Raw genomic sequence first — 23,704 nt, forward strand, 5'->3', positions numbered from 1 at the left:
GTTGGTGATTGGTGGGAAGTGTAGTGGGGTCACCTGTATTACAAATGGATTGTTTAGTTATGGACCAAAACATTTTGTCATATGACTTACGAAACCAGCAACGTAATCATCCTTTTGGTAGTGGAACATTGGGGAAAATCACCTCTACTGAGTGACAGCTGCTTTCTCCTCTAGATCCATAGCTTTGCCATGATTCTTGGCGCAGACAGGCATTTTCTCTTCACTTTGAATACGGGAAGCAGCATCTTCCCGTATTCAAAGAAAATATGAAATCATAAAAAAAAGAAACAGAAGCAAAACCCTGGAAAAAGTAAAAATATAATAAGATGGTAAAACTCCTGAGATGAGGATTTGGTGCTGTTGGCACTGGCTGTGGGGAGAGGTAACAGGGGTGTACAAAAAGGCTGTATAAGGGCAGGCTAACTATACGTAAGCAAGTTTGGGTCATGTTTTTACTGATTGATAGTGACACTGTATTTTATAAAGCATCTTAAGATTCTCAATTAATAATATAAAGAGAGAAACTCCTTGTGCTCCCCTGAGGAAAAATAAACTATAAAGTTTCATGGAATTTTAAAATGCCCTATCTTGCTCATTTAAGAGTAGCAAGAAATCATTTTATCACTATTTTGATTTGTGAGAGTTTAAGAACATCATTTTTACTATTAATAGGTTATTGTAATATTTCTCCTGTATTTTTTCTTCTGCTTTTTATTGTTACTATAGTGACAAATTATTAGTTACTTGAATCTCTGATTCTCAAAGGGTTAGGGAATGGATGAGGCAGGGATGGTGTTGGTGTTGGTATGCGTGAAAGAGAATTTATGTTAATGAAAAGGGAAGTGAATGAGTTACTAAGAATTACAGTTCTTAAGGTCTGAATTGCTTAAGAGTGTTTAAAATTGTTGAGGCTGGGATGAAATTTGAGAACCACAGATTAAGATTTTGAGAAAAGCCAGGACCAAAAATATCTGTTCTAGTTATATCCAGCTACTGAATGTGGCTGAACAGTCATTTGAAAATATTTTTCTGGTTCTTTAACACCCTTTATTGTAGGTGAACTATTAATGCCTTGAGGGGAAATTCCTAGTGCTACAGCATAAAAGGATCAACAGCAGCAAGTGTGATATCATTACTGATAGTTTAAAAGGATGGGAAAGCCCTTATTTCTGTTAGTGTATTGAACCAAATTAATGATAAATCATGTCAGTGCTTAGTGAAGCAGTTTCTTCACTGTATCAGCTTAAAATAAGGACCACAGAATAGTCTCAAGCTAAGCTAAGCTATTATTTTAAGGCATTGAAAGATGGGCCATATTTGTACCCTTAAACAAGGTGACTACCAGTAGCCTAAGTGTGTTATCCCCCAGTACATGCTCCTTCCTTCCCTTGACTTCTGCTTGCTGGGTACTGTCTGCACGTGCATTTGCCTCTTTTTAAGGGAGTGACATTTTACTCTTCATTGCCTTTGTGTCAAATATCACAACTAGTTGACGTTGATCAATCGGTATCAAATGTGGATGTTTGTAGTAGATAAGGAGGTAGCATATTACTTACAGGTATTTTGGGTTTTAATGTGTTGAAATGCCAGTAGTTTAAACTACTATGTAAGGAGAGGCTTTTATAAGCAAGCTTTTGAGCGGAGGACAATTTCTAACAGCTTTCTTAACAGGCCTTTTACCTGTTCCCAGACTCTTGCCAACTGAGTACTATAATAAAGACAACTGTTTGAACATCCTTATTCATTTACAGACCGTGGCATACAAGATCATTATTTAACTTAAAATCTTTTCTCTTTTTGTTTATATTTTCTGCTAGATACTAAGGCTAAGGCACACCACAGGTGTAACAACAAAGAAAAATGTTGCAGCCTTAAGACGTGAAACTTACACAGTGGATTTTATTAAAAAGCAGATTGAAGAGTTCAACATAGGAAAGAGACATTTAGCCAACATGATGGGAGAAGATCCAGAAACTTTTACTCAAGAGGATATTGACGTAAGTGCAATTACTCTGTTGGGAAAGTAATTGCTGTAGAGTTTGTTTTTTTATGATTTACTTATTTTAGACGGAGAGAGAGCGCACTAGAGGGGAGGGGCAGAGGATGAGAGAAACTGAAGCAGACTCTGTGCTGGGCTCGGAGCCTGACGCGGGGCTCAATCTCATGACCCTGAGATCACGACCTGAGACAAAACCAAGAGTTGGACCCTTAACCAACTGTGCTACTCAGGCGCCCCTAGCTCTGTGTCAATTTTAATCAAACTGTCAGAATAAGGACAAAAACCACTATGTATTGCAAGTTGGAACCATGGTTTCAAAGAGAGATGCTACTCTGTATTTGAAGCATTATGAAGCATAGTGAGTTTTAGATTTTAATGAGAAATGGATAATTTTCTTGATTCAAGCATTAGGAGCCACTGTGAATGCTCATACACAATGTGGAAACATTTAACCTATTGTGGAGTCTTAAACTCAGCTTTCTTACAAAATGATAAAACAGATGGTGATGGAAATATAGTGAAGTTTACAGGAAATCCCATAAGTAAACCTGAGTTGAGTGTTTTTTATTATCTTAACTATGTATTTGAATTTTCAAAGTCAGGGCATGTTCTAAATGATTTGAGAATTAAAGTTAGAACTCTGTTATTGTGGGGCGCCTGGGTGGCTCAGTTGGTTAAGCGACTGCCTTCGGCTCAGGTCAGGATCCCAGGATCCTGGAATCGAGTCCCACATTGGGCTCCCGGCTCAGCAGGAAGCCTGCTTCTCCCTCTCCCACTCCCCCTGCTTGTGTTCCTGCTCTCGCTGTCTCTGTCTCTGTCAAATAAATAAATAAAATCTTTAAAAAAAAAAAAAAAAGAACTCTGTTCCTCTCTTGAGTTTTTCTAACCCTAATAAAAGTAGTAATAATAAATAATACTTTTTTGCCAGACATCCCAACATAGCTAGCAAAGGTACTTAAAATTTAACCACTTTGCAGCTTGTTCTAACTTTTTTAAATTTTGTTTTGATTTCCAGTATAGTTAATGTACAATGTTATATTAGTTTCAGGTATACAATATAGTGACTTAACACTACATCACCCAGTGGTCATCATGACAAGTGCCCTTAATCCCCATCACTTATTTCACCCATCCCCCTCACCCCCTCCCCTCTGGTAACCATAGTTTTGTTCTATATAGTTAAAGAGTCTACTTCTTGGTTTGTCTCTCTCTTTTTTTTTTTCCTTTGCTCATTTTTTGTTTTCTTGGTTTCCTAAATTCCACATGTGAGTGAAATCATATTGTATTTGTTTTTCTCTGACTTCTTTCACTTAGCATTATACTCTAGCTCCATCCATGTCATCGCAAATGGCAAGATTTCATTATTTTTTATGGCTGAATGATATTCCAGTGTGCATATATGTGTGTGTGTGTATCACATCTTCTTTATCCATTCATCTATCCATTGACATTTGGACTGCTTCCATGATTTGGCTATTGTAAGTAATGCTGTTATAAACATAGGGATGCATGTAATCCCTTTGAATTAGTGTTTTGGGGTTGTGTTTTTTGGGGGGGGGGGGTTTTGTTTGTTTGTTTTGGTAAATACTCAGTAGTGTGATTGCTGGATCATAGGGTAGTTCTGTTTTTAACTTTTTGAGGAATCTCCATACTGTTTTCCACAGTGGCTGTACCAGTTTGCATTCCCACCAACAGTGCACAAGGGTTCCTTTTTCTCCATATCCTCGTCAATATCTGTTGTTTCTTGTGTTGCTGATTTTAGCCATTCTGACAGGTATGAGGTAATGATGTTGGAGCATCTTTTCATGTGTCTCTTGGCCATCTGGATGTCTTCTTTGGAGAAATGCCTGTTCATGTCTTCTGCCCATTTTTAATTGGATTATTTGCTTTTTGGGTGTTGAGTTGTCTGTGTATGCTTTGTTAAATGCTTTTTCTCTATCTATTGAGATGATCATATGGCTTTTATCCTTTCTCTTATTGATGTGATATATCATGTTGATTGATTTGTGATAATTGAACCACCCGTGCATCTGGGAATAAATCTACCACTTAATTGTGGTGAATGATTTTTTAATGTATTGTTAGATTTGGTTTGATAGTATTTTGTTGAGATTTTTGCATCTAACTGATACTAATCTGTAGTTTTCTTGTATGTCTCTGTCTCATTTTGATATCAGGATAATACTTGGCCTCATTGAATGAGTTGGTAGGTATTTTCCTCTCTTTTTAGAAGAGTTTGTGAAGAGTTGGTATTAATTCTTTAAATGTTTGGTTGAATTCATTCAGCCTTGGGATGTTTTGTGGGTAATTTTCTTTATATTACTGTTTACATTTAAAACTGGCCCTTCCCTCTCTCCTTGTGACCTGTGTGTCCCTGAGTAACTGTTATGAGCAAGAGGATCCCACTACCCAGCTGAGTTTACTACCTTTTTGGGTATACATGGAGATATTCAGCTCATTGAAAGAAACAGAATTGTTCAACAGTTTTGTAATTCTGTCTGAGAAGATAACTGTTTTCATAATATTAGTATTAAAAATTATATGTTGTTTGGAGTGGTTAGTTCAGTGGTTGGATCTTTAATCAGAATATTTTTGGGTTGTTAAAAATATTTTCAAGAGGATTTAACTTCTAGGTAGTAGACATGGCATATAATTTAATTCATTTACCTGGTTGAAAGCCTAGGCTTACTGTATAATTTTCACATTGGTAAATTAGGTGCCATTGTATTACTGTTACTATTAAATGCAATAAGTAAAATCTACCATAATTTGAATCCTTCACTAGTTCTCTGATTGCCTTTGTCACACAAATCTTCCATCCCACCTAAGACTGCGTGTTGAGGAGAACAGTAGGAAGTACTCTTGAGTATATTGATTTATCATTGAGTGATCCACACCGGAGGTGATATCATAACCCGCAGGTTGAGATTTTGTCTCACCCAGCACATTGCCTAAATGCCTGTGTGGAAGTGTTAGCTCCTTTCACACCGGTGACATAATTCTGCTATGTTAGACTTACCTGCAAGTGATTGATCTGCCTCACTAAGTCTCATATTTTATATCAATTAACTCTTTGGGCATTTTATTAAATTTAGTGGACTCTCATTGGCATCTAAGTAGATGTAAAAGCAAAAGAGGACAGTGACAGCCAACTGTTACCAAAGCATTAAAATTACATACCCATTGTGGTTCCTGGTTTTGTGTATGTTTTCAAAACTGTTATTTTTGTTTGAGATTTGGCTGTATATATACCCTGAAAGAGAGTATATAGCTAATGAGTCTAATGTAGCATTTCCATACTGACAAAATGCTTAGTTATTTCTAAAGACAAAACCAAATAATTTGATATCCAAAATCAGGAAAATATTTTAAGCTTCCAGATAATTTTTGGAAGAATGTCATGATTGCTTTTATATAGTTAGAGGTTATAATGCTTTTTGTAATGTGTTTGGCTTTTAATACAGAATTTAAAACTAGATACAGTAATTTTTCTCTTATTTTAAATGATCAGGAAATTCGATATTCCACAGAAGTGAAGTTTCCAGATAAGGGAAACCTATTTTTAATTGTTACTGGTTATGAAAAATACCACCACTTATTAAAAACCTCCTATATACTTTGAAGATGCTTTCTGGGAGCCTGATTTACATTACCACATTCAGTCAGAAAAATGTTGTGGGGTCTTTATTGTTGAGGAACCCAGAGCTGTACAAGGTTTTCCTGTATGCAAAGTCTGTTTTTCCACACTTTCAAAGATTAATTTTTTGGGTAACATTTTCTAAAATAGTGTTCTCCCCAACCTTATTTAGTAGAGTATAGTGAGTATAATTTAACCTTACAGTGCCTCAGGATTTTCCTGTTAGTATGGTTGTTAACCTGATACCGTGGCTGGGGCTCATAGTTCCTGTTTGTCCCTGTGCTGAATGGCCTGGCCATGCTCTAGTACTGATTCCTGTCATCTCCTTTCCTGTCAGGATTTCTGTATGCACACATCTGCCTCTGGCCCTCTCACCTTCCAGCCTTCTGGCATAACTAAACTTGGTAGGCCTGTGAATTAAAACTAAGAGCCCTTGGACTTGGCGTGAGGCCCTGTGTGCCCTTCCTACTGAGTAAAATCATGAATTTATGTCATCTATGTTAACTCTTCATAGGCATTTTTTTTGTGGGTTTCTAGGTTTAGAAGTTTATTCCAGAAGGTTGAACTTGAATAGAAATCTGGCCCCTGGCCTTACTGAGTCCAGCATATAGATACGTAAAAATTGTGCCTAGCTAATCTAGCATTTCTTTAAGTTATAAAGGTTTTTAAAGAGTACAGATGTGGGTTGGTAAAATAGGAAGGATATGACATAAAATTTTATGAATAAAAATAATTCTGTTTGTCACTTTTAATATTTACTTAAAAGTTACGTTATTTAGAAGTTTATTATTAAAGCTGCAGCATTGTATATCTGCTACATTTGTTTTTGCAAAATTACTTTTTTATATTTAATGCTCAATCTTGGTATTGTATTTATATGAAAAAATTATTTTTGGCTTGTGAAATAACAAATTAACTGGAAAGAAATTAGTCATGGGCAAGTACAGATTTTCTCCATTTCAAGGTAGTTTCATTTTTGCCTAATATTTTAAGTTCTTTTGAAAAGAAAGAAACCAAAAAAAAAAAAGAAAAGAAAAAAAAAAGAAACCACCTATTGCACTTCCCCACTAAACCACTGTGATGCTCCTGACCACCTGTGGCAGATGTGGCAGGAGGAAAGCGGCTGCCCTCTCATGGTCAGTAAGTAGTGTGTATGGTGACATGCATATATACATATATACGTGTATACTATATGTGTATATATTGCTGCAGGTACTGACATGCACGCTGTTTTGAAAATATATCTTAATGCTGTGGTTCTCAACCCCCATTCCTCAGACCTTTCACAGTTTACTGCCAAATGCTGATCAGCATATAAAAAATATTTTTAGCTCTCACCGTATAGTTACCATGAGGAAGATTGAACTGCCAGATTGAACATTGCACTGAGTGGGTTCTGTAATTGAACTTAAAGTAGTTACACTTTGGCCAAGGGAAGACGCTGCGTGTCTGGAGCGCAAAGAGCGTAAAGAAATCAGCCCCAGAGCCTGTGACAGAGGCGGGGCTGCAGCGGTTTCCCTCAGTGACCCAAAGGGAAAGCCTGGTCTGGTGACATTGTTACACGTTGTTATGCTTGAGCAGACACTGGATGACAGTGATTTCGAAATCATGCTGTCAGCACAGAAGAAAGTTGAGAACCACTGCTATTTGCATTTTCCTTTTTGAATTAAGTGGTATCAGTTACCAATTTTAAGTTGGAGACATCTCAGTTATATTAAATATTATGGATACAAAATTGCACTTGAATTTACTAATGTCTTTATTTGGGAATTAAAAGTTAAGTTCTACATTACTATAGAATTTCGGGAAAAAAGCCAGCAAATTGATATATAACACTGCTGAAGTCTACCAGTTACTTTTTAATTGGTATTATAGACCTCATTCTGAAATCAGAATGTTTTATTCTCCTAAGTGTGAATATGCTGTATGAAGTTTCTCTAATTGATTTGCTGTGCTCATTCCATTTGATGTATCATTTTTCACAATATTTCATAATTTGTGCTCACTTCTAATGAACAGAGTCGTTAGGACAGGCATGTCTAAGTACAACTGACAGCTAACATTAGGTGCCAGATGCAGTTTGTAAAGCTGTGTAGAACTGTAGAGAACAGTTTAAATAAATTAGCACCTGTACATTAGTCTCACTTGCTGGTAATTTATAAGCGAATCAGTAGAGATGACATTTAGGTAAGTCACTGATCGAGTTAACAGCTGCAGACCCACTGCCCAGCTGGGATACCTAATTAATAGAGATTGCATTCCTGACCCAGTGCTCCTCCTGGGTTGAGCCTGCAGTCCTTTTATACATTGATTTAAGCCTAAGAATGTAGTTAAATACTTTGCCTTCATTTTAGGGAACCCTTGAAGTACCGCTATTCCAGTTAAAAATCTAAAAATGTAGGGAACATATTTCCAAAGGAGAATTGCCTTACTCCATGACTTATTTGGATTAATTTTTTTTTTAGTTTACATTCTTTATTTTTGTCAGCACTTTTTTGTTTTAGATCCAGATAAACAGTGCTACGGTCTAATAAATTTTTAGAAGTTCCTATACTTACCATTAAATGTATACCTCCACTTTTTTATTTCCAAAAGAAGCATGGCTTTTGGGGGGGGGGGTTTGTTATTGTGACAACCAACCGTTGAACCTACTTCAAATATGAAACAATTTTTTCAAATGTGACGTGAGTTTAAAACACCTAAGAACTTTCTTACGCTGAATTCCATAACAAATTTCAGAACTTAATATAGGAAATACTAAGCTAGAACTTACAGGACAATGCTCTTTTTTTTTCTCTCTCCCTCCCTCTGGCTCAGAGTTTCTTCTGAGTGAACTTCAGACTGAAAGAATAAGTCATCAACAGCCTCAAAATCAGAGTGAGGCAGTGATTTGGTATCTCCTTCAGGTATATATATTCATAGATATTGACAGTGTTTGCATACCAGTGTGTTAACTACAGGCTACATCCAGAATCTAGTTCTTAGACTGGGAAAAGTTTCTCTTGAAACACAAATGCTAACCTAAAACAAATAACATTAGGCCAGTAATATTGTTTTCAAACTTCTTGAAGAATTGAGTCCCAACTGATAGACAGTTGGCCCTCAAACAACACAGGGGTGAGGGGCGCTGACCCCCTGTATAGTTGAAAATCCGCATATAACTTTTGACTCCCTCATCACTTAACTACTTACTAACAGCCTACTGTTGCCTGGAAGCCTTACCGATAACGTAAGCAGTTGATTAACACAGATTTTGTATATGATGTCTATTATATACTGTATAATTATAATAAAGCAAGCTAGAGAAAAGAAAATGTTATTAGGAAAATAATAAGGAAAATAACATTTACGGTACTGCGCTGTTTGTCAGAAAAAATCTGTACATACATGGACCTGCAGAAATTCAAACCTGTGTTGTTCACGGGTCAAATGCATTATTTTTGTCTTCTGTTTTTGTGGAAGAACTAGGTGTTTCTCAGTTTACATAACCGTGTTTTAAGTAGATTGTTTAGAAGTGAAAAGGTGCTTATTTCAGATAATTAGGAAATTTCTGTTAGTTCTGTTGTTGATAAATGTGGTCCAAGTGGGCCAAACCACAATTCACATGTGAAATGCCAAGTTTCCTCTGATTTGAAGATACTTGAAGACCTAGGCCATGTCCTACTGGTACTTCTCTGGTGCCTGGTAAGTGTCACATGCACCAGGGAATCTGAGAACATTATAGTTGATTGATGGGTTAACATTAACAGAGTTAAGTATTTCTCTCACCGCCTTCCTCCACTGGTTTTCTGGTTGACTTAATTTCACCTTATCATAATATTTAAATTCTGCACTTTTACCATGCTAATACAGATATTTTTGAATAACATCAGGAAAACTGCTTAAAAATGACTGAATTATTTTAACACTTTCTTTGCCTTTGTTTCTCATTTTCTTTTCTGGTACTTCTGAACCTTTCCCAACCAAATCTTTATCTTAATTTAAAATTTTATGGGAAAAGCCCTTCTGCCCCTAACCATTTTTGTTACTTATTTTTTATTATAATTATCTTCTTTGAAATACCATCCATAGCTTTATATTGAACTGGGAATAGTATTTTTATATTGCGTATTTTGGGAAGCCCCAAGGACTCAAGAGATCAGCCCATGGAAGACTTTATCTTTCATGAAATGTTTTTCCAGTGTGGGACAGAGGCTGTCAATTGTAAGGAGTGAGGATGAAGTTGTCTGCCATCTACAAGGAGAGCTTGAGGAAGTCTCTGGAGCCTGTGGCTTTTAATAGAAAGCGATTGAGGAAGCCAAAGGGGCAAATTAGTGGGGGTATGGAGAGAAGTGGAGAGTTAAATGCCATATTTGGAAGGGCTTGCACAAATGCCTTTCTACTAAAATAGGTGTGAAGTCACTAGGCCCTAACAGACCCCTTTATGGATGTGGGATGTGTCTGCCACTGAGCTAACTTCTTCTAGCCTGGCTTTGAATTACCACGGAGTAATCCTGGTCAGGAAAGGCGAAATCTTATCATTGGGGCTCCTAGGATAAGAAGACGCTCTGAAAGACAGGAAGCAGGAAGGCTGTCGTGCTCCCTGGTGGGTCTTGCTCCCGTTGCAGGGGCCAGTGCCCTCAGAGCTGATGCAGAGCTTCTAGTAACGAGATGGCAGTGACTTCAGTGAGACCATACTGGTGAGGTGGGTGCTGGAACAGCAGACTGCAGCACATGTGTTCTCATACTTTGCAAACGTGGAGAATGTCCAAAAGCCGTGTCACTACCAGCAGCAGACTTTAGAGAGAAAGGTGATGCACACCTTCCTCCCCTCCCCATTCTTGCCTTTAAGATGGTGGTGGGGACAGTTACTGTGGACCTGGACTGAAGGCCCTGCAAAGTCTGGCTGGAGTGTTCCCTGAAGGGCATGCTGCAGACAAGCCTCTGTCTTCAGGAGCTCTGGAGGATGACCTTGTTCCTTCAGGTAGGCATTCCAAGGCTACAAGAAAGAGGTGGATGCTTGTCATTTTTGTCATTATGTTTGGTTGTTTTTTTCTTCCTTTTGCTTTGTTTTTGGGGAGAAAAGAGGTGCAAAACAAGCAGGAGTTTTCAGTATTGGTCACAACTGGATATTTATATATATACATTTTTTTTAAGATTTTATTTATTTATTTGACAGAGAGAGACACAGCGAGAGAGGGAACACAAGCAGAGGGAGTGGGAGTGGGGGAAGCAGGCTTTCCGCGGAGCAGGGAGCCCGATGCGGGGCTCGATCCCAGGACCCTGGGATCATGACCTGAGCCAAAGGCAGACGCTTAACGACTGAGCCACTCAGGTGCCCCTATTTATATCTTTTTCTTTCCAGTAGCAAGTTAAGATTAACTGTGGAAAGGAACAACAGAGGACGGGAGGTGAGGAGAGGACAATGGGGGCTGTCCTGAATTAATAAACACTACAAGAAGACTAATTGGGTATCTGGAGTCTTTTGTGATGTTACTTTCATTTTTGCCCCTTTTGAGTGTTTGTGTGTATACCTACATTTTCCTGCAACTTCCTGTATATAAATATCTCTACTTCCTACCCCAGCATTGAAATCCAGGCTGAAATGAGGTGTAGAATCCAAGTGCTCTCGCCTTAGACAAAGTAAGTTAGTCATTCTGGTTAGTAGCAGAGGGCCTCAGTGGTGCCAAGAGAGATGTCAGGAAATTCAGCTTTCCATATGGTTTCCATGATACTGAGTTCCCCATTCAAACCCCCAGGGAATCAAATCACAGAGTATTCAAATGCTCTCACCTCATGGAAGAAAAAATGAGGAATGGCTATCATGACCAGATTCATCATAGAAATCTTCTATTCAAAGATGTTTTGGTTGTTGATATTCTCTCTTATGAAAGTGGGTATATGTTTGTTAGGTTAGACCAGTAAAATTAAATCACAGACTTTATAACTTTGTAACAGTTTAATGAAGTTTGAGATACACAATGGTAACATCAGTGCAGTGCTATCCATACTGCATGAAGGCTTTGGTTAAAATCGTCTAGAGCTGTGTGGTGGCCACTAGCTGTGTGGGATTGTTTGCAGGTAGTTAATATTAACTAACATTAAAGTTTAGTTCTTTAGTCACACTAGCCACATATCAAGTGCACAACAACCGCATGGGCTACAGACTGTCATATCAGCCAGCACAGATTATAGAATATTTCCATCATCAGAGAAAGTTCTTTCGGACTGTGTTGACCAGAGGATTGCTCCGTCATTTCCCCCAAAGCAAGAATTTGCATTTCTTGCCTTGTGTTATTTGAAAGAAAGGGAACACTTGGGAAGTACAAGTATTGCCATTCTGCAGTTTCATTTTTATATTGTTTTTCAGTGACATGATTCCAAATACCTGAAGAATTGGTTTTGAAAACAGTTCAAAAATACACTAAGAATAAATGGAAATTTAGAAGTGTAGGAAACGGTTGCTTTTGTCTGACAGAAACAGCAGGTTTACTAAAACAATTTCAGTTGTTCGGTTATTCAATTATAGAAGAGCAAAAGATTCATGACTTGTGTGTGTATATATATCTGTGTACACACACATGGATATATGTATATGTGTATGTATATTACGTGGGAGTAGGAATTGAAAATTGAAAACCTGAAATATTCTAGGCTAATAGCAATAGCAGTAAACATTAATTTGTATACTTGTGAAATTTCATTCATACAGAAAAGGAGAAATAATTGTATAATGCATGCCCTATGACCATCACCTAGTTTAAATAACTTAACATTTGCCATATTTGCTTCCCCTGTATATTTTGTGGCTGAACTATTTTCTTTCTCTTTTTTTAAAAGATTTTATTTATTTATTAGAGAACCTGGGGGCCGGTGCGGGGGGGGGGGGGGTCAGAGGGAGAGGGAGAAGTAGACTCCCTGCTGAGTAGGAAGCCTGACCCAGGGCTTGATCCTAGGACCCAGAGATCATGACCTGAGTCTAACCAACTGAGCCACCCATGCGCCCCTGAACTATTTTCTTTTAAAGTCAATTACAAACATGATGCTTTACCCCTACATACTTGAGTATACATCTCCAAAAAATTAGGATACTTGCCTATATAACCACAATACCATTATCACATTTAATAAAATTAATTTGAATATAGTCTGTAATGCAGTATGGGATCATTTATATATTAACCTGTGTTTAAATGTCCCCAATTATCTATAAAGTGTTGTATTTTCTAGTTGATTCACTCAAGGACTCTGCAGTCAGTTTGCTTCTTTATCCTTTGAGTACTATATTCCCCTGCTATCTGTGGTTTTGCTTTCTGTGGTTTCAGTTATCTGTCCAGAAGCAGATGATCCCCCTCTGACATATCAAAAGGTCACTAGTAGTCTAACATTACATCACAGTGCCTCCATCATTCGCTTCACATTATCACATCATGTAGGCATTTTATCATCTCATACCATCACAAGAAGATGTTAGTACAATACAGTAATGCATTTTGAGAAAGAGACCACATTCACATAACTTTTATTGCAGTATATTGTTAATTATTTTATTGTTAATCTCTTACTGTATCTAATTTATAAATTAAACTTTATCATAGGCATGTATGTATAGGAAAAAGCATAGTATATATAGAGATCAGTACTATCTGCGGCTTTAGGCAGCTTCTGAGGGTCTTGGAATGTATCCTCCGCGAATAAGGGGGACTGTGGTACCTGCCGAAGTTGGGGTGGGAAATCAGTGACTAAGAAACCAAGGTCCTTGGCCTTCGAGAGCACCCCTCTACATGTGACCAAGGTAAAATCCAAAGAATTGGTAACAGGGCCTGGGAGAAAGAACTCTAAGAAGGCAAAAGTAAGTTATTTGAGGAGCAGCTATGAATGTGCTGTTAGGATAACTTTAGTGGAACAATCCCAAACACAGCTGACAGTTGGGAATGGTTTGGAAACTAGAGAAAGAAGTTTAGCCTCTCTCCACATGAATTTGCTCTACAGGAGGAGAATCAGAGATGGCACTCTGAGGGAACTAGCATTTAAGGGAGGAGCAGAGATGTGTTTACAAGAGACCAGGGAAGAACTTGGAGAGAGGTAGGAACATGGCTGTGAGGGGAAGACAGCAACCTTCTGTGGAAGAGACCTATAGGTCATGAGGCTCCAATGGGAGGCTTGGTGAGGCCAAGCAATCACAGGAGCGGAATTATGGTGAGGCCTGATTGAAATCCTTGAGCTAAAGAGTAAGGTCGTTGAGGAAGTGGGTATGTGCTTCTAAGGATGGATGTGGGAATTGAGAGTGGTTTATCGGCCTGGGTGACACTGGAAGTCTTGTGTAGGTGGTTCACACACAGGGCAGGAATTGGTATGTAAAGGAAAGGAGGTGAGCATCAGCCTTTACGATTGCTGCAAAAAGTGTGGAAGTTCAAGCCAGGGGAGAAGGATGGGGAGAGAACAGACTGGCCAGACGGTGTGGTGCTGGAGAGACCTGAGGGCTCTGTCTGCCCAGTGTGACTGACGTGGTAGGGCAGTAGACAAGTGTGGAGAGCGCTCCAACAGGTATAAACAAAGAAGGGAAATGACAGAGCCCCCGGGGAGTCAGGGGAGGTCGCTCAGGAGGGCTGGCCTTGGAGCTAGGTCTCAAAAGACAAACAGGAATATGTTAAATGGAGAAGTAGAATGATGGTATTCCAGGCAGAGAAAACAGTATGTAAAGGACCTGACTTGGCAAGGAACAAGTGACTGCTAAGAAAAGCCAGATGAAAAGTAATTGCTGAGAAAAGGTCATGACCACTTAACCTTATTTCCCTCCGCGTAACCTAGAAATAGTTGCAGCACAGGTCCTGTACCAAGCCATGTTACCTCATGTGTACTCTGACAGTAACCCCCATGTTTGAGATTATGTGTGCATCTGTCTCCGCTGCTGGAATTCCATCAGGAACAGTAGCTTCCTAAACTCTCTGAGTCCCTAGAACTTAGGTGCGATGAATATTTGTTGAATAAAATTGATCAAGGTAAAACTGATTCACAGTAAATGGTCAGTTTCTTTTCCTTTGGGCACAGTCGGGCTTTTCTCCTAATTTTACCACTAACTAGCTGAACGTCCTTCATGCCAGTGTAGAAGTAAGTCCGTTTTCCGAGAGACCTAGGTTGCCTCCCTGACCTCAGCAGGGAAGAGCACATTCAGATATTAAATTTCAGGAGGTTCAGGTTCTAGCTTTGCCACTTTAAGTCTTAAAATAATGTGGAGAAGTGTTTCACATAGAACATTTTTGTATAGCTCACATTTATCTAGTGCATGCGAGATGTTGTGCTTTTGCAAATACCTTATTTAATCCCTACAACAACTAGATAAAGCTGATGTCCTTACAAGTTAGAATCACTGGGAATGGTGTTACCGGAGAATATTTTTATGGTTATAGGACATAGTAAGGGTCTTATGTTATTTAGACGTTCACCACTCCCTCTGTTCTGAATTCTGAAGTGCAGCGAGAGTAAGCGTTTTCCTACGTTACAGCACATGATGCTCTGCCCAAAACACGGCAGTGGGCTGGCTGCTCAACTTCATACTCACACTCAGAATTCTCTTCTTCCTATAAAAACTTTTTTTCAAAATGGTATTTACCTACTTGAGTTTTAACAACTGTTTCAGGCCTGGAAAGCCAACAAAATTGTTTTTTCATAAAATCCAGGTAGTCCTTTGCCTCGGAATTTGGAAGAAATCAATTTAGAGTGCCTATAGGAGATAAATGGAAGTGATAGGTTAGGTTGTGGTCGCACTGTCCCATGCATGCTGAACAGATGACAGAACGCACACTCCTAGTGTGCCTTTCCTGTTTTCTATCTTCTGTTTGGTTAAAAAGTAACCAGTTTATGACTAATAGAACACTGTGTTGTAACTCCACTGGAATTAGAAAGTATATTCCTCATAATTTGGTATAAAAGATGCAATACAGATTTGGGGGGAAAAAAGCGGTTTTATCTTATATACCGTTTCTTCTTTTGTTCCTTTTCCTGCCATCCTTTGTTTTTCATTGTTTTTACTGAATTTGTGATTTTGCTGTTTATCTAACATGGTGTCTTGCTCTATGGACCTTCTCCACAGTACTTAGTACAGCACCTAATATAGTTCAGTACAAATATAATATAGTTGGTACTGTATAGCATAGTACATTGTACACGCCGTATCAGTAATTAGTAATAGAGTATATAGTATAGTATGATATAGTTAGTATAATATAGTTGGTTGTGTTATTATTATCACCTAGGGGTGCCTGGGTGGCTTAGTCGGTTGAGCGTCCGACTCTTGGTTTTGGCTCAGGTCATGATCTCAGGGTCGTGAGATTGAGTCCTGTGTCTTGCTTACGCTCAGCACCAAGTCTGCTTGTCCCTCTTCCTCTGCTTCTGCCCTCCCCTCTGCTCCTGCCCTCCCCCCTGCATTGCATGTTCTCTCTAAAATAAATAAATAAAATCAACATGATCACTTAATATGGTGAAGAATTATGAATTAGTAAATATGTGTTAATTTATTCTTAGGTGAGATTTTTTTTTTAATTTCCACCAAATATTAACTTGTTTTTAAGTTAATACAGAGATTCCCTTAAGACCTAGACACCCTTTGCAATTGATGCTTTATTTTCAAGTTCTACTGATTAACTTCCTGGTGACTTGTCTATATCTTAGTTTTCATGAGAAATTTAGCTGCGGAATGAATTCTTTACATTTTCATTGCCTTCTTGAACTCTTTTCAGTAGTCAGCTAGGCTACTAGTAATTTTTATATTTGAAATGATGCCAGTGACAGCTTGAACCTGAGTTGAAAGTTTTTGGACTTCCGCCCCCGTGATCCTTGCGTGCTTACCCCAGGATGCGGAGTTGTACTTCACTGTGCTGCTAATATTCTCACCCAGGCCTTGAGTCAGTAGCCCCTTGGCTAAAATGTCTGACCAGCCTTGGGGCTGCCATGGCTGACTGTGGGAACCAGACCTGAAGGCCACCTGGCCCACAGGTGCTGTAGGCTCATGGTAACCCTGCTGAGACAGGTTAGGTTTGGAAAGACCCAACTGACTTATTTTTTAATTTTTAACATTTTCCCCAGCTTTTTATTTTGAAATTTTTCAGATTTCCAGAAAACTTGAATCTTCAATGAATACAAACACACACGCACATATATACCTTTCATATAGATTTGCCAATTGTTAAATATTTTGCCACATTTCCTTTCTCTGTATATATAAAACTTATTTTGAGTGAGCGTTGAAAATGCAGTATCATAACACGTAACCCCTATATGTATCAGCATTTACCTCTAAGTACATACATCCTTTATACCATTTTTCCACGATACCACTATTATATCTAATACAATTACAATAATTCTACAATGTCATATATTCTATAGTCTATATTTAAATTTCCTCAGTTTTCCCTAAAATGTCTTTATAACTAGCTAGTTTTGTAGAATCCAGACCACTTGTCTTATACAGTTGTCCACATTATGGCTTTCTACTTGCTTTCTTGTGATTAGATTTAGAATGTATAAAGGGTAATACTTATGTGATATTGTATACTTCCTGTTCCCTCACACCAGGAGGTACATAATGAGTTTGTCCCACTATTGATTGTACATCTGACCCCTTGGTGACCAGTAGACCTCTCTATTGTAAAAGTAATTTTTTCCCCTTGTAACTAAGTTATCTGTAGGGTGATTATTTGGGGTTCTATTCTATATTCTATTCCCTAGTAACCTTTCAGCCAATGACTTTGTCATCCACTGGTGCTCCTTGGCTGAAATTGGATTACTTTGGAACTTATAAAACAGTGATTTTCTACTTCTGCCATACCGTCTACTTTTATTAACTGGTATTGTTTCATAAAAAGGCCTTCCTTTTCTCCTCGCCCCGTCCTTCAGAACCCTGGAGAGAGAGAGTGAGTGAGTGAGTGAGTGTGTAGAGGCGCACTCTTTGACATGTATGTATTGAGTGTGTTACCAGGCATCATCATTGTTCTTTGATGTTCACATTGTCCCAAATGTGGCCAGTGGGAGCTGCTTGAAGCTGGCTTCTGTGTCCTTTTGAGCACTTCCTTGTTTCCTGACACAGGAAGGTATCTTAGGCTTATTTTGCACTTTTCCTGCTTTAGGCCTAGAATTAATCATTTCTCTAAGATACTCTGTTCCTTATACTAGGAAATTGTATTTAGAAACCAAGATTGGATACTAGGGGCCACTCATTGCTTTTAGAGTTTCATTGCATCTGTGCTCTTTCAGGGGACAGAACTAAAAAGTACTATCTTTTAAATATTATAGGAATAATCCAGGAAATAATATTTTTTAAAGATCACAAATATGTATTGATTTGTCTAATTCAAACTTAACATTACATTTCTTCTTTTATGTTTGTATCTCTTCTCCTACAGTCCAGGAAATAATATTTTTTAAAGATCACAAATATGTATTGATTTGTCTAATTCAAACTTAACATTACATTTCTTCTTTTATGTTTGTATCTCTTCTCCTACAGTAACATTTTGGTCACCATACAATTAATACATTTATTTACTTTATGCTATAATATACAGAGAATGTTTCAGAATTTTATTATTAATATTACTAACAATAAGCCTTCCAAGTAAAGTTGAAGATTTCTTTGCTATTCTTTTTTGTCATTAGAAATTAGGTTTATTTGTTTTTGTTTGCGATTTATTTGTTTTTGTTTGTATTAATCTTTAGAGTTTGTTTTTGAAAATTTTAGTCTTTAATATATAAAGCATATTCAGGCTTTGACTTTCAGCTGAATAAAGGCATACCTAGGGAAGCCTTACTCATCCCCTGGCCCTCACCCTGCTGCCGCCCACCCCTTAATAAATGATGATTTTTATTAGTTTCCACTGTACCCTTCCTTGTGGAAAGAAACCTATGTATATTTTCCCCTATTCCTATATGTATTTTCTTATTTCTTTTTCTTACACCAAAGGTCACACTCTGAGTACATTTACTTTGCGTCTTGCTTTTATCAATCTTTTTTTATGGCTAGAGTGCTTGATGGCATGGATGTGCCCTCATTTATGCAGCCAACCTTATAGGGGGGGTGTTTCTAATATTTTGTTGTTATAAATCAGTGAATCACCTGTGATGATGTTGGTTTTGCCTGTGGGGGTATAGCTTATATAAAGGAATTCGCCCTGTTTTCTTCTTGTACTTGTTTGATTTGATTTTCTGTGTTTAGCTTTCTGACCCATCTGCAGTTCATTCTCATGTACAGTGTCTGGTTTGCATCCACTTTTATCTTTTTCCTAATGGCAGTCAGTTGTCTCAACATGACTTACTAAAAAGTCCACCTTTTCTCCCTCAGAGAAGGAAAGGCAGAGGAGTCCCTGGTTTTAAAAAATGTTCACAAAATTAGCACTCGGATATGTGATCTAAGGGTTTCTTTAGTGTCCGTTTTATTGCCAAAAGGCCGAATGGGAGAATGAAGCTTGACCCAGAGATGGGCTCCCTAAGATAACTGAATTGATAAGCCCCAAGTTACAGGTCCCTAACTTTCAGGGGTGAAATCTGGTCTAGCGCATTTACTGTGTGGGTGGGCAGAGAGGTCCATCCTGAGAACAGCCTCTCTAAAAGAACAGCACTGGGTTTATGTGAGCTGCCAGTTCATTTAGAGTTCAGATACAGTGCTAATAAGATCCAAGGCCACAGACTTCTCTTCTGACACCATTCAAGAGAAATGAAAATGCATGTGGTTTGCTTTTAATTGTGAGGAGTGGTGTTCGAGAAGACGCTGTCATGGCTTACACAGTTGTCAAGTTGGTGGCAGTACTAGGAGGTGAGGGGCTTTTGGAAATGTGTGGGGGTGAGATTCGTCACAGGCGCTGGGGATTTTTTTTTTTTTTTTTTTTAAGATTTTATTTATTTGACAGAGAGAGACACAGCGAGAGAGGGAACACAAGCAGGGGGAGTGGGAGAGGGAGAAGCAGGCTTCCCGCCGAGCAGGGAGCCCAATGTGGGGCTCGATCCCAGGACCCTGGGATCATGACCTGAGCTGAAGGCAGATGCTTAACAACTGAGCCACCCAGGTGCCCCAGGCGCTGGGGATATTACTGGCATAGATGGTGGAGAAGGGCCAGGGGTGTTAAGTGACCTGCAGGACAGGGGAAGGGCAGGGCTGCCTACAACAGAGCTGTCACACTCAAAATGCCATGGCATCCCCATTGAGAAACAGACATTTAAGAGAACTTGGTTGGAAAAATGTAGTATAAAAACCTCTCAAAACTTCTAGGAAGAGTTCAAAGAGCATCAGAAACCTTGGGGCTATCGCAGTGCATGAGCCTTGGAGCCTCCTCTTTTCAGTATTCGGTCTTTGACATTTGCACTGCCAATGGGGAGTTCGAAGGGGTACTCTTGAGCACATTACCACAGAGTTTGTAGGAGCACCTCTCGTTTGCTTTTAAAAGAGAGATTTGTGGTATCACATTCATGTTTGAAACTGACACTTGAAGATTATTAATAACCAGTTTAATAGTACAAGTAATTTTTTCTTTGGGGGATGTGTATGTGGTAATTTTTTCTCCTGTTTAAAAGATTCTAAGATGAGATAATGTATATGAAACTCTTAGTTTGATATCTGGCATGTAGGAACTCAGGAACTATTAGTCATAACGTTAACTTATGTTTATAACAGTTGTTAATTAACCTTTGTTATATTTGTTATATGTTTTCAGAGAGCTGTTGCTTACCTTTTTCCAAGTGGTTTGTTTGAGAAGCAAGCCAGGCCAATAATGAAGGTAGTTCTCTTCATTAATATTTTTTAAAATTTCACTTAGGTTTATAATATGTTACAGTAATAATCTAATTCATTGTAATTTATTTTACAGCATCCTGAACAGATTTTTCCAAAACAAAGAGGTAAGTTTGCTCAAGAATGAATGAGCATTCTTCCTTTACCACAGTGTTATGTTACATATCAGCAGTCGCCCACATATGGTGGAGACCCACCCCTGTGTTGTGGCAGTTGTGAGGTCGGTCAGTGATATTTTATAACTAACAATAAATGACTGGAATTTATAGATTATTTCTTTTTAATTAAATAATATTATAATTAGATCAGGTTAGAGTTTATGCCTATTCTAATGTCACACTCATTTATTCACATTCTAATATGCTTTTTTGAGGAAGAGGTTGGTACAGATCTGCTAGAGACTAATTCAACTTTTTTTATTTGAAAATTTAAAATTTTTGTTCATTTCGGAAGCATATTTTCACTGAATATAGACCCCCCTTTTTTTGTCTTTCCTTTATTGATATGATTACATTGTCTTTTGTCTTGCATTGTTTCTGATAAGCAGTTAGCCATCATTCTTGCCTGGACCTCTGTTTTCTCTGGCTTCTTTTAAGATTTTCTCTTTATCTCTTAAATGTGTAAAATTCAGTTTTGAAGAAAACATATACAGGCTTTAAGTTTGCCGGGAAATAATATATTTACTATTTTCCAGTTTACATTAAAAGCCTATTAGCCAACGTGGACTGGTGGTAGTTATCAGTTAATTTAAAAAGTACTAAAGCTAGGGTGTTTCAGCGGGTCAAGCCTTGGACTCTTGATCTCAGCTCAGGTCTTGATCTCGAGGGTCATGAGTTCAAGCCCCACATTGGGCTCCATGCTGGGCATTGAGCCTACTTTTAAAAAAACCTTTTTTTTAAGTACTAAAACTAGAAATTACTTCTTAAAAACACTCAGTATAAATTTATATTTATTCATCAATCTTTTGCTACAACCCTAGAGGGTTTTTTCTTTAAGCAGATATCTGTTTCTCCCTGTTTCTTTTGCATAACCCTGCTGTCACTGACACATCATCAAAGTTTTTTAGTTTTGGTTTCCTCATAGTGGAGCAAAGAACTTAAACTTTCTAAGAAATCTGAGTGTAGAATATTTCTATATTTCTACAGATTTTTCCTCTAACCACACTGAAGTGGAGTAAACTTTTTTTTTTTTTAGTAACTTGCCTTTCAGTTTTTCTAAAGCATTCAACTTAGTTTTCACAGCAGCGAAAACTCTTTTCTGTTTCCACTCATATTTCATCTGTTTATGTAATACTTAATTCATGTAATTACAGAAATAAATATAATTGTAGTAAACAGGTTTGGGAATGGACACAGCTGACTCTTAGTAAGCATGTAACTCTGCAGCAAAGATGTGCAGATTTCCTAGAGGAGAGCCTGGTAGCCACAGATGCTCATTGTGTAGGCGGCATTACTCAGTATCTTTTAGAGCCAATTCAGTGGAGATTGGTAAGAGAGCAGATATTTCAATAAAAAATGTACTTGTTTTGCACTGATATTTCTGCTAAGTCTTAACCTGTGTTCAAAGCTAGGCATTCTTTTTTTTTTTAAGATTTTATTTATTTATTTGAGAATGAGTGAGAGAGAGCAGGAGCAGAGGGCGAAGCAGAGGCAGAGGGCATGAGGAGGGGCAGAGGGAGAAGCAGACTCCCTGCCGAGCAGGGAGCCTGACGTGGAGCTCGATCCCAGGACCCTGGGATCATGACTTGAGCTGAAGGCAGACACTTAACCGACTGAGCCACCCAGGCGTCCCTTCGCCGCTTGAAATGATAACTTTTATTTTGAATCTTGTTATAAAAATTAGGGGTTTTTCTATAAATAGTCTTTTATATTTCCTCATTTCTTTGACATAGTTGATTATAAACTATAACATCATTTCAATTGATAGCTCTTGGGGAGATAATAAATGAAGGCTGTGTTACAAGTGCATATCAGTTTTAAAGATGCAGCTCAACTTTATTGAAATAAAACTGTATATACAAGGCATAGAAACTTAATGGCTTTTCTGTAAATGTGGTAACTGTTTTTTCTTATTTTTAGTGGCTTCTCTGTTTTTCAGCCTCACAGTCTCCTCACTTACATGTCTTTGATCTCTTTGTCTCTTTACATCTCTTATACCTCTGCCCCTCTGAAACTGTTTCTTTCAAATCATACCAGCTTCTCAGTATTAGAAGTTTGTTATTACTATCAGCTAGAATGTAACAACTGAAATGTCTAGACATCCCTGCAAAATGCTCCTGTTATTTTGGAACTATGTCAGTATTGGTAGGATTTTATTACATATTGCAGTTAACTATATTTAGACAGGATTCCTTTAGAATTAGCAAAATATTTTTTGCCACCTACCTACCAATTTTGCTGTACTTTGTAAACATAAGACAAACTAATTTTTTATGTTAAAAAATATCAGTGAAATTTAGATTTGAATAGATTATGATGCTTGTAAAGTGCCGTTACTTCCGTTATTAAAGGATAGAAGCTTCCAGATTGAGTTAACATAAAAATCCTGCTCTACTGTTTAAGGCAAGTGATAAAAATATCGGAAAAAACAAAGATATATGCCAGATTGATGACAGATGCAAGGAATAGCGCCTAACACTAGATGAAATGGAATTCAGGGGGGTCGAGGAGTGGTTCGATGAGATAAGAATTTTAATTGATATTGATAGAATCTAATACCCTTTAAGTGGATTTGATGACCATGAATCTTTTTGTACCATGCATTTAGCATTGAAATGTTCATAGCAAAAGCTGTTAAGTAAGGCTCTAAAGAATTTGAATAACACAGTATGATTTTATAGCTACACATACAAGTACAAAGAATACATTTTTCTATATGGATGCTAATGGAATATTAATAGAATTATGATGTAATAGTTCATAGAGAAAATCTAAAAAATTCCAAAAAGTAGAAATGATAGATCTTCTGACTTCAAATCAATAGAACCATAAAACTGTTGGATTAAAGAGGAAATCAGAATGGAAATCACAGATTATATAGAAATGTGGAAAGATGAGAACAATTCATATCAAACTCTACGGGATATAGACAGGTATTATGCAGAGACAGGTATTATGCAGAAGCAAGCGTATTTATGAGACATTAACAGATACTAGAAATAAATGAACTCAGTATTCATTTCAAGAAGGTAGGAAAGGAACTAAGTTGATGAATGAAGAAATTTTGAGGTAGGATAAATAAAACCAACTAGTTCTTCGAAAAAGCCAATGAAATTGATCAACTTCTGGCAAGTCTGGTCAAGGAAAAA

General features: G+C 37.8%; 1 protein-coding gene across 6 annotated transcripts in view; it reads left to right on the forward strand.

The window, feature by feature from the left end:
- Window positions 1–23,704, forward strand: part of MRPS9 (mitochondrial ribosomal protein S9) — a 61,858-nt gene that overhangs the window by 9,148 nt on the left and 29,006 nt on the right. For 4 of the 6 annotated variants that reach the window (XM_045885269.3, XM_064572665.1, XM_064572664.1 and 1 more), the window contains exons 2-4: window positions 1,818–1,997; window positions 20,321–20,383; window positions 20,474–20,504. In XM_045885269.3, the coding sequence (XP_045741225.1) occupies window positions 1,818–1,997; window positions 20,321–20,383; window positions 20,474–20,504 (274 nt within the window). Of the gene's footprint in view, window positions 1–1,817; window positions 1,998–10,467; window positions 10,600–20,320; window positions 20,384–20,473; window positions 20,505–23,704 lie in introns of those variants that run through there. The other 2 variants (XM_064572663.1, XM_064572662.1) reach the window with 2 other exon arrangements.

Source organism: Mirounga angustirostris, unplaced genomic scaffold (assembly GCF_029215605.1).
Source record: "Mirounga angustirostris isolate CCGP_5_RB_7025 unplaced genomic scaffold, mMirAng1.0.hap1 SCAF_10, whole genome shotgun sequence".
NCBI lineage: Eukaryota > Metazoa > Chordata > Mammalia > Carnivora > Phocidae > Mirounga > Mirounga angustirostris.